This window comes from Ammospiza caudacuta, chromosome 8 (genome assembly GCF_027887145.1).
Source record: "Ammospiza caudacuta isolate bAmmCau1 chromosome 8, bAmmCau1.pri, whole genome shotgun sequence".
NCBI classification, from domain to species: domain Eukaryota; kingdom Metazoa; phylum Chordata; class Aves; order Passeriformes; family Passerellidae; genus Ammospiza; species Ammospiza caudacuta.
This window is the reverse complement of record NC_080600.1, coordinates 23,277,348-23,295,510: the sequence shown is the minus strand read 5'-3', so window position 1 is coordinate 23,295,510 and position 18,163 is coordinate 23,277,348. Positions and strand designations below refer to the sequence as shown.

General features: G+C 37.5%; 1 protein-coding gene across 3 annotated transcripts in view; it reads right to left on the bottom strand.

Annotated features, from left to right (window-relative positions):
- Window positions 1–4,972: 4,972 nt before the first annotated feature.
- The window catches only part of SP3 (Sp3 transcription factor), a 31,648-nt gene continuing 18,457 nt past the window's right edge, over window positions 4,973–18,163 (bottom strand). For all 3 annotated transcript variants that reach the window (XM_058809205.1, XM_058809207.1, XM_058809206.1), the window contains 3 exons: window positions 14,271–14,463; window positions 8,427–8,623; window positions 4,973–6,739 (listed from right to left, as the gene is read on the bottom strand). In XM_058809205.1, coding sequence (XP_058665188.1) covers window positions 6,423–6,739; window positions 8,427–8,623; window positions 14,271–14,463 — 707 coding nt within the window. In that variant the 3' untranslated portion in view covers window positions 4,973–6,422. The remainder of the gene's footprint in view (window positions 6,740–8,426; window positions 8,624–14,270; window positions 14,464–18,163) is intronic.

The window sequence follows — 18,163 nt, the reverse complement described above, 5'->3', positions numbered from 1 at the left end:
GGGCTGTGGAGCCTGTGGGACTTGTGGGGCTTCGAGGCCATAGGGTCTGAGGGGCCATGGGGTCTGTGGGACCGTGGGGTCTGAGGGACTGAGGGGCCATGGGGTCTGTGGGGCTTTGAGGCCATAGGATCTGAGGGACAATGGGGTCTGTGGAACTGTGGGGTCTGAGGGGCTGTGGGGCCATGAGGTCTGGGGAGTCTGTGGGGCTGTGGGCCCTGTGCTCGCCACCAGCGTCCTGTGGGGCCTGGAGCGTGCCAGGGCGGCTGCCAGGGCCCTCACCATAGCAGAGAAACAAGGCCTGTGGGCCTGGGTAACCGAGAAACGACCTTTTCCTCAGACAATAAATAAAACCAACATGCAAAAGAGCCACAGAAGTGAGGCAAACAAGCCTAATGCTGCCACAGGCTCTACCCATTCTCCTGTACTTAGTTCCTAAGATAGACACAATATCCTTGTACCCCAAATAAAAGGATCCAGCCAAAATGTGGCTGAAGCAGCGCAGTTCAAGCTTCAATGCATATCTGGTTTTCTCCATCATAAATCACCTATAGTAGTGCACATTTCCAGGTACAAGTTTCATTAGCCCTCAAGAAATAGTGCATACTATGGCAAATCTCAGTCTAGCATGTGGGCTTCTGCTGGATTATGGTATCTATGACTTAGCAGGAAAATTACAAGACAGACAAGTGCACAGGTCAGTAAAGAATCAAAAACCATTAAGGTCTGCTATGAAAGCATCATGAATGTAAAAAAAATTTATGCAGCTCTCAATTAATTTTTTTGAGTCCCCTTTCCTTGCTTTATTGCATCTTGTCTGACTCATTAACAGCCCCCCCAAATGGCTGCAGTCACACTTGTCTGGAACCCATACTCCAGAAGGTTTCACTAGAATACCAGAGATTAGGATCCATAAACTATATTAATTCTTACTATTGTTTGTCTCCACAGCGTTCTGCAACCATACTCCAAGTAACTTATCCAACCCAACTGTTCCCACCATCCTCACTTTGTCCTCATGCTCACAAATCTTCCTACCAGCCCACAAGAACACTCTTTTCTTACCTGCTTGTTCGGTGTCTGGCAGAAGCTGCTTTTTACCAAGTCACATACCTCAGGTCTTCTTATGCTGCTCCCCCATGCTGCTCTTGAAAAGTGTGACAGCCCTGTGTCTGCTTCTTTCAACCACACTTGTATATTACATGTTTCTTTATGCAAGGCTATAGCTGAGGTCCCAACAGAGAGCCAGTGTTTACATACTCGGGGATACAGCTGTGCCAGATTAGCTTGTGCTCAACACCTCAGAAACAGGCAAAGAGTACAATAGAAATAGCAGAAGCTCAGAAAAGTAGGTCCCAGTGCAGGTTGCAGCCAAGCTAACAATATAAGACATGGCTACTACCCTTTCAGATCCATAGTTTTCACCACTAAACCCTCCAGCAGTGCCATTTGTAGTACTAGAATCACAGTCTAGTACCTTCTTCTAGAGTGAAGAATGGCTGACAGAATTAAACTCTCCAAAACAACAATGGCAGAAGCAATCTTTTTTGTATTCTACTACTTTCTTGAGATACTGATAATGACTCATGCAATGGCCTAGACAGAGGACAGAAATCAAAAATCAATTTAAGCAGTAAATAGAACAGTCCCACCTAACATCATCATGATCCCTCCATCACAGGGTAATTACATTAACAGAATCCCATTGATTTTCCCTGCAAATCTGGTGTCTTTTCCTCTGTTACATTTTCTGGTGTTTGTCTGTCAAATCAAAAATCCTGATGGAAGAAAAACATCCAATTAGAAAGCAACTGTGATGAAGTAGCCATTTGTAGTGTTTGTGCATAAATGATAAATAAAATTCTGTGATTACTTTACATAGAGGAGTAGGTTCCACAGAAACATAGAACTTAAGAACGTGCATAGGTGGGTTACCCAGTATACGTGAAAGTCAGGAACTCCTTTAGATAACATGAAATTTCAGCAATATTTTGTCCATGTCTGTTACTCAACTCAATGGTTCTTTTCTTGTCAGGGGCCACATGATTCTTACCTGAAAGACCTTTACAGAGAAAGCTGTGTTGGATTATGTGATACCACTTATGAACAAATTTTTGCTGTTTGAAAATTATTTGCTATGGTCATCTGTCATCCTATAATCCTTGTGAAGCTATTGTTCTTCAACAAATTTTGTAGCAAATGCAGCTATGTTGCAAGGTATATACAGAAGTAAATTTTGTTATATCTGTAGGCATGCCAGGAGCATGGTCAAGACTTGAACTTTTGGAGGCCATAAGAAAAGCAGTGCTCAAGCAACCAATAGTTCTAAATCTTGCTTTGGAACCTTTTCCTGGTGGTGTCCATCTCATGTTGAGCTCAGAATCTGTGTAACTGAGTCTTCTGACACAAGAGAAGGTATAGCTGGGGAGGGAAGGTTATTTCCTTGCAGGTAATTTCCATAGCATTTTCTGCCAGCTCCACAATAATAAGGCTTGAGAAGGGTACCAACTGGTCCAAATAGAGGCTTGTACAATGTCAAGATGACAAAGTGAGCTCTGGAATTACAGACACGCTGTTTTGAGTCAGAAATGGCTTTCTTTTTCCTTAGTTCCAAGATGAAAGAAGGAATTATATGTAAAATGGCTTGTAAAAAATGCTTCCTTTTGATACAATCTTTTAGAAACTAGAGCACAGAACAACCTGATGCCAACCACTAGTACTCCTGTTGTGAAAAATGGCTCTATTCCTGTCTAGTTAAGTCAGCCATGTCATCCTCTGTCCTTTTTTACAGTACATGCCCTACACACCTGGTGTTAATGGTAGTGGTAAAAATCTGAGGAAAGACAGCCGGCTGTTCATTAGCTCTTACCTAAAGAAAGCAAGACCCACTCTTGACAGGTGACTATTAACTCCATTCCTTCATTCCCCAGCACTCAGAGCAACTTTGAGAGAACATATCAGAGCTTTCCTGAAGCCATTGGCAAGGCTTATCTTCCTGATTCCAGCTGCCCAAAATGCCTAAAACTAAGGCCTGATATTTCTTTTTTAGAAAAGCCCAAAAAAGTGCTCTGCAGAGTCCCTTGTCAGAAGAAAATCTGCATAATCTGCATAATCAGCCAGAAATCTGGCTCCTCACAAGCCTTTCAGTGATGATGATACTGTCCTTAGTCATTATTGCTCCTTGACCTGGTAATTAACAATGATTAAAAGCTCTTGTTTTCTGCAAGAATCAGTGTTAGTTTGCAACTTGCAAGGATCAAACCATTAGTTCATTCAGGAATGAACAAAATACTGAGATTATAGCAAGTGTATGTACAGGCCTTGTACTTACTGAAAGTTGAATCACTGAAATTGGTAATACAGGATGCTCTCATACTCATGCTCTCTGGCAGACACAGTTTTAAGATCTTCTTATTTAGTGATTACAGAAGACTGTAAGAGATAAAAACCAACCAAGGATCTAAAGGCTACCTTACCAAGAAACCAAACAAGCGAGAAGCCTGACATGAAAATAAGTATGTAAAATGTAAGACTGTACCAGTAAGAAGCAAGAAGCACACCAAGCAACCATTGTCAGGAACTCATGAAGAACTGGAAAGCATTCTACAAAATGCACACTTTTGTCTTAGTATCACGTGAATGCCTAGAGGACCAGAAAAAAGGCCAGGAGGTAGCAACAATCCTAGATACACCAAAGATCTTGGGCTCATGAATCTTTGCCCTAGAGGTGAGCAGGGAGCTTTCAGAAAATACTATCCCACAACACAAACACTATGGCTGTGAGCCATTAGGTCCTTTACCTGCAGGCTTTCCATGAGACTTCCAGAGTTAGTTTCTACCAAAACATCTACCTTCTGAAGCTTAACAACAACATAGCTTTTTATAAAATGTGCTACCTAAACACTAAGTAACCACTTGATTTAGTGAACATAAAAACTCTGAGAAATAAAGCAGTCTCATCTTCAGTAATGAGGCATCAAAACCCTTGACACCAAAACAGCTTCATCCACATATGAACATCAGTAAAAGTGTCATTCCATAAAACTTGTGAAAAGCAGTTTGAATAAGGAAATAGCCCTCTTCCCTCCCACATAAAATAATGCATTAATGCAGCCACTTATGGCTAAGAGATGAGAAACAGAACCCAAGTATTAGAAACATATTAATATGCTCTGTACACTACAACAGCTTTTGAAAACCAAGCCCATCCACCTGCCTAAAGGAAGCGGATTCAGAGCATGTTAATATATTGACAACATCCACGGAACACTGCAAGTCTAAGCAGAACTGTCTTCCCTAAAGCTGCTGCTCTCATCCCAACCAATTTCATCCTTTCATTTTATTAAACAGACAATTAAACTGATGCTGAATTAACTCCCTTTTCTCTGTACCTGTCAATTCCTGTTGCTCTGAATCTCTAAAAGATTTGCATTAATTTTTTTTCCACCTAATTGCAAATTCAGAAAATCTTTCCTACATGACTTCCAGTTTTCATTTTTCTAGGCTGAACTGTGCCTGGTTTATCCTAAATTATCCTGGTCTGTCCTCTGTCATTTGATACTCCAAAACTTTAGATCTCAGAAATAAAAGCTTTTCACTGTCATTAGAGCATTATATACACCCATTACTCTCCTTAATCTCATAGTTCTCACTTAGTCACAGCTCCTCATTAACACTCCATGTGTCAGAGGACTTTAACACAGCCTATAGGATGGGGCCTACATATTCTTCATGCCCTGCTCAACATGAGAGCAAAACATCCCCACTACACCAACACAGCACATTTGTGTCCATGCACGTACACATGGGGGTTTGTGAGCGAGGAGGTGGAAAATTACCATCTCTGTGTCCATAGGGAAAGAAAACACGTTTCTGCTTCCCACCACCTACTGCAAAATAATAAAACATCTCAGGCTTTTAAGACACATTATTAAATTACACCTTGTTAGTTAACAAGAAGCACAGTAAACTCAAGTCAAAAGAAAAAAAAATAGTGTTTTATTAACTACCACACTGTTATAATACACTTTAAACGTACAATAAGGTAGCCTTTAAATTTGAGGTGGTTTTAAGAATAACAAATGAACAGATTTCCAAATGTTTGTAAATAGGTGAACTGCAGTAATTATTGTTGTACATTTTTTGAAAATGGTATAGCACTTACAGACTGGCTATATAACTTCATTTTGTACATTTTCTATAATTGAAAATATAAACAGTAATTAAAAAATAAAAAGAAAATTCAGCATAATAAAAAACATATATGTTTATCAGTTAAATGTACTGGATACATACAATTTTTAAGGGAAGAAGCAAAGAAGGAAAGATGGCTGATATTTAAATGCAGATTGACTAACCAAAAACTAAACAACAAACAAACAAAAACCTCATAACCCCCCTAGTTCACTATGACTATACCCATATGTTTGGGAGTACTGTCAATATGGAAGTGATTTTTCTTTTGTATTTGCATATGTTATATTTTACTGGTAATTTACATGATGGCTTTTAAGGCCCTGCCATACAGATGGTTTTTTTGGAAAAAGATTCGATAAAAATCACTGCTGAGACGCAATACACCTTATTTTTGGTCCTCCAATGTTCAAAAGAAGGGATATACTTCACTATAACATCTGCCTTACCACCCAAATGCTTCAACCTATACATATTTATTTTTCTTAACATTTTAAGCTTTTTAAACATTGGTTATATTGCCCACCTTGGTTATTGAAAGAATATTAACAAGACATCATTTTGGCAAATTAAATCTTAAACATGGCTTTTCAATAGGATTTAAAAGGTGACTATCCCTAGAGTTCCATGTTAAAATGTAGTTTGCAAAATCTTACAAGAGTAATGCTTAAAATATTGTACATAGTTAACCTAATTAAAATAATTAGCTTCAAAATGACAAGTTGATGAGCTAAGTAAAGCCTACACTATGTAACATTTGCTTGGAAACTTGATTTGTCAGTTATGCATAATAAAAATTCCAGTCATCAAGAAAATTACAAAATTTCTTTTATCATAATGTGATTTCTTTTCACCCATCAACTTCTTTTATCTTACAATAGATAAATACCAACATGTTCTCATTTTTTTTACACTAAACCACACAGGATTGATGCATTTGGTTAGACTACCATTTCCATCGTTAAATTCTTTTTTTTTTTTTTTAATATAACTTGGTAAAATTTCTTCTCTTCTAGATTCCAAAAGTACCTACAAAACCCATGCAATTTTACCATTTTAATATACTATGGAATATCATACAAAGTAAGGCATTTCAGTGTCATGTATAACCAAGTTACTGTCAATCCAAAAATTTTTGCACATCAATAAAAAGATATCTAAGAACTTAGGAACAATATTCTTCTCACTACTGTATAAAAATAACCACAATTAATAGGTATCTTGTGTAATATTTACTCCATTGTCTCGTTTCCCGAAACTGTGACAAGCTGTAAAGGTATTTCAGTGTTGGTAAGAATATCCTGATTGCTGGTGCCAGATGTGTTAACAGTTCCTATTCCTGAAACAGAACCTTGTTGAATATTTGCAAGGATAAGTGTTGTTCCTCCTGCAGTAATCAAAGTATCATCAGATGTTGCTTCTACTGATGCCAGCACTGTACTGCTAGAGTGAATACCTTTTTTATTCTGATGTGTTTTAATGTGTTTGGCAAGATGGTCACTTCTCATAAAGCGTTTTGAACATTCTGGACAGACAAATTTCTTCTCACCTATCAAAGAAAGAAAAAAAAATAATCAAGAACACTTAAAATTAAACTTAATGCTTTTTAGAGTCAGAATTCTAACAAGAATTATACTGAGGGAGAAAGTGATTGAACATCATAAACTTGTGTGTTACATTTCTTGACACCCATACAAATCCCATACAATTTATATAAGAACTGATTTAATTTTCTGTGTGTCACTGAGCTTGGAGAGATCTTTCAGGCATGCTAGAGAATATAGCCATCTCATATCCTCAGGCTACTAAGTCTCACTGCAATTATTACCAATAAATAACTTCTAGGAGAACAAAACCTACCAAATGGTGGACAGAGAAGACTCAATCCTGTCATCAATGTCTTTCTTATAGTGGGTGCTGAAAACTAGATGCCATATTCTAGATGCAGACTAACAGAAGAAGGGAACAATCCCTGTGATCAGGGTACTTGTTTCTGTTGATACAGCTCTGGGTATCATTGCTGCTGGCCTTTGACCATGTTCTACTTGTCTATCAAGACTCCCAGGTACTTTTCAGAAGAGCTGTTTCCAACCTCTCCATGCTTAGCCTGCGTTATCCTAAGTGTTAATTCCATCCCAGGTGCAGTACTTTGTCACTGTTCTTGCTGAATTTCCTAGGATTCCTGTCAACCCATTCCTTCAGTCTCCATCTCTCTGAATAGCAGCCTTGCCATCAAGTGCATTGACTGGTCACCCCAGTTTGGGGTCATCCACAAACCTAAGAAGGTTAACAGAAGAATTCTGTTGATTCCTCCAGGTCAATGATAAAAATCTTATAAGAAGTCAAAGGATAGATCCCTGCAGTTCCCTACATTTTACTGGCAGGCAGGTACACTAGGATTAACCACATCCTCTGAACTGGATCATTCAACTTGCCATTTTTAAAAACCATCAGTCTGTCCGTCCAGACAAACTGTAACCAGCTTGGATTTAGCATCCAAAATGTCTACACAAAAGCACACCACTAAGAACAACATGGAATATTTTTCGCAGACATCCAAATACATTTTTCTAAGCAACGTAAATGCTGATAAACACAAAAATTATCTATCTACAGGTTTTTCCAATATGATTTTAAAAGGTAAACGCCCTGTTGAATGCAAATATGAATATAGTTTGTAAGAAAACAGATAAAACAAACAACAGATTTTAAACTAAGTGCTCCTTGATAAGGTGGAGTATCTACATTAATTCCTTTTCTTTGTATTAGACAGAAGGAGAAATGTGAACCTGAAGTTCCTAATCAGTGGTCTGACCATGAAACTAAAAGGTGTAGAATGCTGCACCATCATATGCCCTTCATTGATTATAGGAATGATATCTAATCCCCAGGCCACCTAGTTCTCTTTTGTTCTTACTGAAGTTTTAAGATAGGAAAAGAGTTATAATTTGGTTCAAACAAATGAAATGCATTTCTGAGCCTGAATCAAAGTATTCTGATTAAGCTACATTAAACATCAGCTTAAATGTCAGTTCTGAATCAAGAGGCGTGTGTTTTCTCCTCAGACCTACCAGAGATTCCCAAGTGTATAAATAAGATTTAGCTGATTTTAGAAAAATCACACTGCCTTAAAATCAATCCAATTCAAAGATTTGTTCTCCTCTTAAAAGTTATTTATCCAAGCTCAGTCCATATCACTCCTTTAGCTAAATACACCAGAATCAAAGACTGGAAACCTGTGTGCGTTCTTCGGTGTCGCTGGAGCTCATCGCTGCGAGTGAACCTTTTGCCACAGAACATCCAATTACAAACAAATGGACGCTCTCCAGAATGCCAGCGGAGATGAGCTCTCAAATGTGAGGTCTTCCCATATACTTTGCCACATCCTGGTATGTGACAAATGTGTTGCTTCTTTTTTCCCAAGTTGGAGCCTCTGTTTAAAAAAGAAGAAAAAAAGAGAGAGAGAGAGAGAGAGAAGTTATTAATTCTAATACATTCCTCCAAAATACTGGTCATATACATACATGGGGCTACATATACCACAACAGATCTGCAAACCAACCCAAGAAACTTCATGTTCTTGTTTCCAATACAACTGGATTCCAGAACACTTCATAAGGAGCTGGAAACAAATTCTATAAGGCCATCCCAGCTCCACAGAAAATGATAAATTCAGCTGTGTGTGAAATGTATGTGATAGAAGCATAATCTTTAAGAAGCATGCATGTACATGAAGTTGGAAATACAGTTATTACAGCAGTTTGTACCACTTTGATGCTGAAGTGTCCCTATTTTACACTTCTCAGAGTTTCAGGCTTTTACCATATCAAAGATAGTTTTGGCAAAGAAAAACACAAAGTACTGCAACTGCCAAAATGGACACTGGAGATTCTGGCAACTGAGTAGAGAACAGATGGGACTTCTGGCATCTCGGGGAAACCTGAGAATCAGTTTGGGATTTGAAGGCAAGCAGACTAACCTGAATGCTTTCACTAAAAGAGGTGAAAGCTGTTCTTACTGACGTTTAAATGAATTCCTTGGTTTTCCAGTTAAAAAACAGAAATCCATCACAATGAACACAGAATTCACAGATCATATAATCCAGACTAAGCTTGATGCTTATTTTAAGATGCTGTCTCACTGAAATGGCAGGTGACCAGGGGAAGCACCTGATACGACAGCCTAATTTATTTTTTTAATCAAATCACAAGCGATAGACCCAGAGAAAGAGATCAGTCTGGCCAGTGCAGGGCATCATGATTGATTTTAGCCAATTTAAGAGTTTGCTACTGCTGAAAGGGGCACTTGAGGGAATAGGTCTGGCTGACAACATAGCTATATGAATGGTAAATGCTGGTACAAGGGAGGAGATTGAAAAATGCAGCCAGGCATCAGGCCACCTTATTCATCAGCAACATTAACTTAGAACACCGTAAGTGGACTCTGAAATTACAGTCTTGGGTGCTCCATCCTCCATGACTGATTATACAATTTTCAGCTGCTTCCTCATGGCAATTTTTTTCTTTAAACTGGGTGCTTTAGCTTCTGATTTACATCTAACAAAGGTTCAGGATAAAGTGTGTACATACTTCAAGGAGCTAGCAATTGCCACAAGCATTTCTGAACATGCACAAAAATGAACTCACTCTAGAAACTCACAGTATCTAAAGGGGATTCCAACCTAATCACATATGTACCCAAAACATTACAGACAGTCCAGAAAAGAAAGGAGATAAAATCCCATTAAGTCCTTGGAAATGTTTCTACAAATTCTTAATATAGAGCAATCTTCATAGTGTTTCATTAGTCATTTTATCTCAAAAGATAAAAACATCACCTGTACCTACTAATTATTTGTCATGACAAATACAAGGTTTGATTTCAGAAAAATTCAATAGAAGCAGAGTCCAGAAGGCTTTTGATCCTGTTGCAGCAGGAGAATCATCTAAGAACTTTATCCTCACGTCTTCTCCAAACAAACCCTAATGTCTTCCCCTCCACATAAATTAGTACAAATATTTTGTAACTTGGCATGATATAGTACAAAAATTGGATGGAATCAATTTTTCATCAAAATTCAATTTTGACATCAAAATTCCCTCATAATAATGTTAATATTTCTAGGTCAATCATTTGAAATGGCTTCATTGCACCTCAAGTCTAGACTGAAGGAAACCAAGGTTCAACTCATGGTCATTACTGTGCATAGCCGTTACAGAAGACACAATTGTAAGCACCTCGCCTAACTGCTGACAGAATTCCTTAGCACACTCTGAAGTTCCAAGTGAGGGGAAAGTTAAGAGTCCACAGAATGAAACTCATAAGACTACTGTGAATTAGCAACTAAGTGTATTTATTCTATACAACTTCATATGGGCACCTGCATGTTTGCTTCATGTGTACTCTAAAACTAACAGGATACAAGCCAAATTCTTTCTGGACACTTTGCAGCTGTGACAGTCTGGCACTATGCCCTAACACATGATGCTGAGAGGCCTTTCTTGCTGGCCAATAGCCACCATCACTGAATAGATGTATGTGAATCCAGCCTACTCCTTGAGTGGAGTTTAAAAACTAAAAATATTAAAGTATTTCCATAGTACATTTTAGCTTTATGAAGACTGGATATGACGTTTCTCAATAACCAGGCAGACTGCCAGAGTTTCAGCAGGAAACACCTTCATCCACTGAGAAACTGGACTTTATATTCAGAGTATTTCCAGCAATAACATTAAGTATTTCAAGGTTAAAACACACACTCATTAATTATTTGAAGAATGTGGTTTTTAGAGTTACAGAGTTGCAGTGGTACTCAGAAGCACAGCTCCTCTATATATCAGACAGTAGTAGCTATATCTCAATGCAATTCCAGATGTAATTGTTAGGAGGGTGAAATCTCTAGGTGCTACTGAGAGGAAACTAAACTTTCTACTTAACTTCAGACACCTTAACTAGAAGCCTAATACATTCTATTTGGAAACAGAGTCATCCTTTGAGGCAAGTGTGTCTCTGTCCACTTGCTTATTCCCCATTTATTATATAAGCTTGGGGCTAAAAGATATAAATTTACAAATCTAATACATCATCTTCTTCCCTTCCCACCAAGTAAGGCCAAGATGATAGTGGCTTCCCACTTCACAAAACTGGTACAAATTTGAAGACTGCAATGTAGTTCAATTCCAAAAGCCAACAACAAAAACCAGAAAGAACTTCTCAACTGGCCTCTGAATCCAGAGCAAGCAGCAAGAAACACCAAAACAAACACTATATGATAAATGAAATTATGATGAAGTCTGCATATGTGAAGCCATTTTCCTTTTCCTTCTCCATTCAGAGCATAGGAGCAATAGTATTAATTGAGTGAAACATTATTCAGCTTTTCCACACTGATTTAAAGTACTTTTCTTGTTTTAATAGTTACATGTTATTTCTGTACTACGCTAAATACAAAATCATTCATTTCTCCAGGGCTTTTTTATTCCTCATCATAGGTACAGACAACACTCACAGTCTCTAAGAAAACATTAATGGCTTTATCTTATCATCTTAACATTTTGGTATGGTGAACCTCAACTAGTGCAATCACTTTGTATCTCCAGCTATGAGGCAGAAAGAGATAAAGGCCAAAATTGTCAAACATGCACCAGCTTGAGGCGTCAAGGTTAATGTAGTAGAAGCATATTTTCTCAGAGTACTCTACATGTTCATAGTCTGCTCAATCAAGTTCTTCACAGCAATGAACTCAGTACTTCTGCAGTGGAAAAAGTGGGGTATATAGATCTACACCTCCAAAATTTCAGAGCCCTGTTGCTGCAGTCCTGTGTCTTGTTCCCTAAACACCTCCCAGCTGCTGCAACAAGTGAAGCAGGTGATAATCATTAGACAGCCCTGATTCATTCTCTGTCAGCCATCCCATCCATCAAACGGCACCAATGCCATTTGAAAATAATAGTATGCAATCAAGTAATTTGAAACCAAGTGATAATGTATATGCACAAGGAATTAAGTTAAAGTTGCCCAAAATATCTTAACTAAGCATTTGCCCGATTTTAAATTTTGCAACTTTAACAACACTTTAAGAATTACGAATGCTATCTGAAAGAATTTACAAAAGCAAATGTTTTACCATCTGAAACTCTGCAAATCACGAGCAGAGTTGAAAGACTAATCAAAATTCAGAATTCCAGCACTAGGGATAAACAGGTAACTCTAGCAGCTATGGAATATTAACACTCAAATATTTTTTCAAGTGGGCTTATTCCTTTCTCCCAAACTCTGAAGGAATTCTGCATTCTGGTGGAAAAGTTGCTCTAGCAACTGTAAGCACTTTCACTCTTTTCTGTTTCCCCACCATTGTCTCCTTCATTATCCTGTTTCTCTTCCAGTTCTAATTCTTCTCACATCCTGACTTCTTGTCCTACTTTTCCTCGTTACTTTATATGTTTGATGTGTCCAGGCCTTCCTTTACAGGGGATTTCAGATTCTCATCTATCTTAACTCTGTCGTAGCTCTTACTTCAACTCTTTCCCAAAAATCACATATCTGAGTTTTCAGACAGACTACACCCTTCTCCAGACTTCCCAAACCATCTCTCAAAAAGATTCTCTCATGGCCTGAAACTTTCAAATTTCATTTTATAGCAACTCCACTCAGAAGGAAGAGGATTTTACAGTATAGATTTATAAATTAAACCACTGTAGTTTGGAATAGAGCATGAGGAAGATTAAACACCTGGAATCTCTGTTTCCTAAGAGCACATGCAGTGCAAATCACATTCCCAGAGTTTCTCCTGAAATGAAACAAATCTCAACCCAGGGTGTACTTTGGGCAGATTTTCACAGCAGAGCCAGAGTTCACCAACAACTTAGAAATGTCTGTGCCATGTTGCAGTGAACTACACATAGAAATTTAACAAGAGGAATCTGATGGACAAAGATGCTGCATAACCCACAGATATTATCACCACCTTTGCTGGTGATGTAAATGTATCAGAGTCTTTTTCTCTTCAACACACTTAATGCTCACTCAGCACGGCTACCTGAGATATCACCTCCCTGTGCTTGCAAGGCGGGTATTTAGAATGTGCAGCAGGAACTGACAAGAGACTTGACAAGAGAAATAACTCAGCCAGTGCTATTAGAACTCTTAGCGCCACTGGACACTGAGAGGCTCTTCAAAGACATTTTAGTAATTTACACCATAGTTCCCAAATAAATAAAGATCTCCATTTTAGTGAAGAAACTGTTATCAAAATGGACAAATTTTAGCATATTGGAAAGAAGCCCCTGCACAATTATCTCAAGCACAAACACAACTAAATATTTTCACTCGTAAAAGGCAGCTTATTACCCTATCTCTTTCATATCCATAATCAAGGCATTCAAAATAAGTGTTTGGAAGTAAAATAAAATCTTCAGAACAAAAAAATAGTAATATTTTAATGAGATGCACAATAATAAAGCATAGGTTCCAATGCAACACTGAAGTTTAATGAATTGGAACTTAGTACCTCTTTGTTATTCAAGTCTCACTTATTTTGACTGAAAACAGTTCAAAATTTTTTATTTAGAAATATTATACAAACCTTGCTATACTATACAAACCTTGTTTTTCCTAGGAACCCAGTGAATAAGAAAACCAGGAAAACTGTATTTTTGTAACACTCCAAAGCAATTAAACTGTGGAAAACTGCTCAATCACCGAGGAAATTCAGGAACACAGGATTTAATCAAGTTCTTGACATATGATAGGAAGCTAATTACAGATGTGCATATTCCAAAATATTTAATTTTCATATTTTTAGGGCAATATTCTATCCCCCTTACTTGTACTAGGTGACATCTAACTCCAGATTTTTTCAACTGATCTCATAGGAGTAACTCAGAAAGGATGGAATAATCTGCTTTTTCATCTGCAAACCCCAAAATGGAAGTGGTAGTCCTTTATTGCATAGTCTCCTTTGCATAAGCCTGTAATTTCCTCTCACTGCAGATAACTGCTGTTAACAAAAGCTCATTTTTTCTTGCCCATTATTCATTTTTCATCATTAAATGTGTGATGTGACACTGAACTTTACATACCTTCCACCACCTTCTTTGCAGTTGGGACATGTACATGCCACTCGTCGCAGTCTTTTCCCCTCCTGATGTGGTTGGTCCCCTTCCTCATCTACAACCTGTACTCTCAAATGTGTTAGATCATTAGTATTCAGTGTAGAATCACCACTGAGCTGCCACTCTTCTGGATCAGGATCCTCTTCTTTAATCCTAATATCTGGGAAAAGAACAAACACAGATCTGTAAGTAACCCATTAAATAGACAGAAAGGAAACCATAGTGATCAAATGTTTTTATTCTTGAGAGCACTATGCCAGTCAAAAGTCAACAACCTTAAGTGCATTCTGACATTGCTTCTGTGCCCTTGTAACCTGTAGTTAAAAGTTTATCTTACTATACATTTCAAAGTTGAAGATAAGCTATCACAAAGTATTATAGTTTAAGTTTGAACTGTTCTTGGTGAGGAATGCTGTCACCAGGAGACTACTGCTTGCTTGAAACTTGGGAAAAACTGAGGAACAAGAGGCTGGACAGAGGTTGAAGAAAATGTAAACACATGTTTCAAATGATCCTGAGTAGCCATTTCTGTTTCCACAGCATTTCTGAATTAGCATCACATGTAGTAGCAACAGCCTTCCTCAATGGTCTTCAGAAGGTTTTAGCATGCACAGAGATACATACAGTAATGTGAGAAATCAATCTAATAAAAGGTTTTCACCTGAGAAAGACTGAGATACCTAAGGAAAACAAATAAATTAATGTTTTTGTTCCATTTCCCCTTTTCATCTGAAATTTATGTCTTCTGCACAATACATAGAAAACATTTAGAGAAGAATGTTATTCAGCAGCATTAGACAGAGATAAGTAACAGATAAGCCACATCAATGTTTTGATATACCAGCAGCCAAAGTAGGTCTTAGCAGTTTTTTGTATGCAAAAAGGCCTCCTAATTATTCCTTATAGGATGGACATTTGCAAATATGTGTACCCTCTCCCTACAGATCATTCATTCAATCTAATCCAAGAATTAATTACAGTGTCATAACAACAACTGTTTTAACAAATTTACATTTTAATAGGAACATCTTCCCCTCAAACACTATTCTGCATTCCCAGAGGACTCAAAGTCTGAATTCCAAAAAAAGACAGTTTGTATGTATTATTTTAGAATGCCCCTTCCATGGTTCAGCAGAGTAGTCTACTTTGAATTTTTTCTGTGAAAATGATTAGCCACTTATTAGCACAAACTAATAAGCAAACAAACATAATGTAGTGTTTGGTTTGTTTGTTTGTTTGTTTTTAAGCTTCAAATTAACATCTGTCTATCTTTCTGGACACATTCAAGAGACTGCTTTTCCAACAAAACAAACCCAATTATCATGTAGACTTTTATCCTTAAACACTGAAAGCTTAAGCATTTGAGCTTTGTGGCCACTCTTGAGTTCTTTCTGGGAGTCAGTGCATCAGCCATCATATCTTTGTAATGAAGACAAAGCTGCAGATTACCTGCTAAAACATAAGAAAAACTGTGCTGGGTCATAGGATGAAGAGCATCCTGTCCCAGCAGAGATCAGGAAATAAACCAATAATGAAATATGTAAAGAGTAATAGTTACCTGGTCTACCTTCAAAGTCATGTCCAGTATTCATCTGCTTAGAGATAAAGGATATTGCCACACAAAAATTTGCTTGATGATAATAGAGTCTCAGCCTAGTCACCCCCAACAGCACAGTCTGCCTTTCTTTTGCACACATACAACCATACACAGGACTGCCCTGCACCCTCATCACTGATGTAACTACAGTTAAAGTAATTCTCTACGAAACCACTGCATTCAGAAGAGAATTACAGGTCAAAACCAGGGAAGTCTAGAATATTTATCTAGTTTGGCTGCAAAAGTCAGTGTTAGAAATTAAGTTTGCATGAATGGGACAGGCTCTGAGCTGTGGGAATCCAGGAGCAAGCAGTCACATCTGCTGATTTTTTACACATGGGGTACAACTGTGATAAGCTTGCCCAAAGTCACCTGCACACCCTCACTGTTACCATCACAAGTTCACAATTTCAGACAGCACCATAATAAATATCTTTCATGTGAAGACCTGTGGTGACTTCTGGTCTTCTACATGAGCCACCAAACTACTTTGCTAACAAATTAAGCTATTCTCTGAGACTTGGCTAAAAAATAACTTTATTATCTGTATGTTATAAATAAAATTGGTTTTATATAAGCAAACATTAAACCACGATAAAACAAAGTTTACAGAATTATCTTTCAAATAACTACTAAGTATACTAATGCATTTTAGAGCAACTTTAGAAAAAAGCAGAAGCCTGATTCACTCTTGCACAAAAGGACACATAATAGGAATTTAAGTACAGCAAGGCTGCCAGCACAGGCCAATGCAAGTCTCCAACCAGTTCTTTAGGACTGTGTGTTACACATTATACTCCAAATTCTCTTACCAATCAAGTAACACAAAGTATACACTGTATAAATTCTTGTTTTATTTAAAATAACAATTAAAGTACTGTTAATAAAATAACATACAGTTTTTAAAAGGTAATTTCATTATGATCTCCCTAACATTACACAGTGTGCCTGCAAAGTCAGTAGCTGAATCCAGTTAAGACTGAATTGATATACTTCCAAAGAGATATGCAAAGCTGAATGGAACAAATTAGGGTATGGATCTGTGCTCCCAAGACCCAACTCCACTAGTGAAGTCAAACATTCCGTATGATTTCTCCTATTACACTGACCTCCCAAAGTCACACTCTAATAATAGAGATACACATAAGAGTAGAAGCATGTCCAAAAAGTCTATTACTGCATGCCAGTATCCATGACTTTCTACCTTCTATGCAATGTCTGTTCCACTTTACAAGGTTTTGTCATGAGCTCCTTTCATTTTTTCATTAGTATCTCTCTGTTTATTCCCAGTTTCTCCCAGTCACCACCATTCCTTCAGCAGCACAGAGACTTATAATAGTTCTATAATGATTGATGCATAATTGGGAAACTTACTTGGACAAAAAAAAGGACAGAAAAACACACCTAACAGTTGAGGATACTGCAGAAGACAACAATTTGCATAGATATACAATAATTTATAGCATTATTCTAAAAAATGCAAAACTGAAATGAAGACAAAGTAGTACTGTGTTTTTAATTTTGTGCTGTGCTTTCTGGTTATCTTGGTAAGGCAGAAAGTGTAGCTATTGCTTTAGTTATTCATCAGAAGGAATATCTTTTACTCCTGGCACACAGAAAAGTACAACATAAACTGGCAATTTACTGACAGGACTTTTTAATACTTATCTGTGTAGACTATACTTGAAACAAAACAAAACTAGAAGAAATATCAATAGATAAAGTGTTTATATAACCTCTCCAGGAGTAGTATAGCAGAGAGTGAACTGCATCAAAACTCACAATGAATGTGATTGCCTTATATGAGGTCCTCAGAACCAATGAGTCTGTTGCCCTCCAAATAGGTTTTTACATTATTTCAAGAGATAAGGTTAAAATTCCACCAGTATTTTTTGGAAGGAGGAGGAGGGCCACTCATGAAGCTGTTGAAAGGGCAAACTATGGAGAAGAGCTGGAGATTAAGTGTTCTCCAATGCAATAGTATCTGAGATGAAAATTCATGTAGATACCAGAGACTACATGTCTCCCCAGTGCCCTTCTAGATGTGCTCTATTCTAATTCAGCCTCAACTGAGAGAATTCACATAAACTCTGCAAAAAAAGAGGCCTAAAATAATTTATATAATCCATAAAGTCATGACAAGATGATGCAAACACTAGAAAATTTGAGGCTATTTTTGTCTTCTACCAAGGCTAAACAAAGGTTACATTTTCTTCATTAGTCTTTTATTTCCATGCTTTCAAATCTCTATATGTCCTTACTT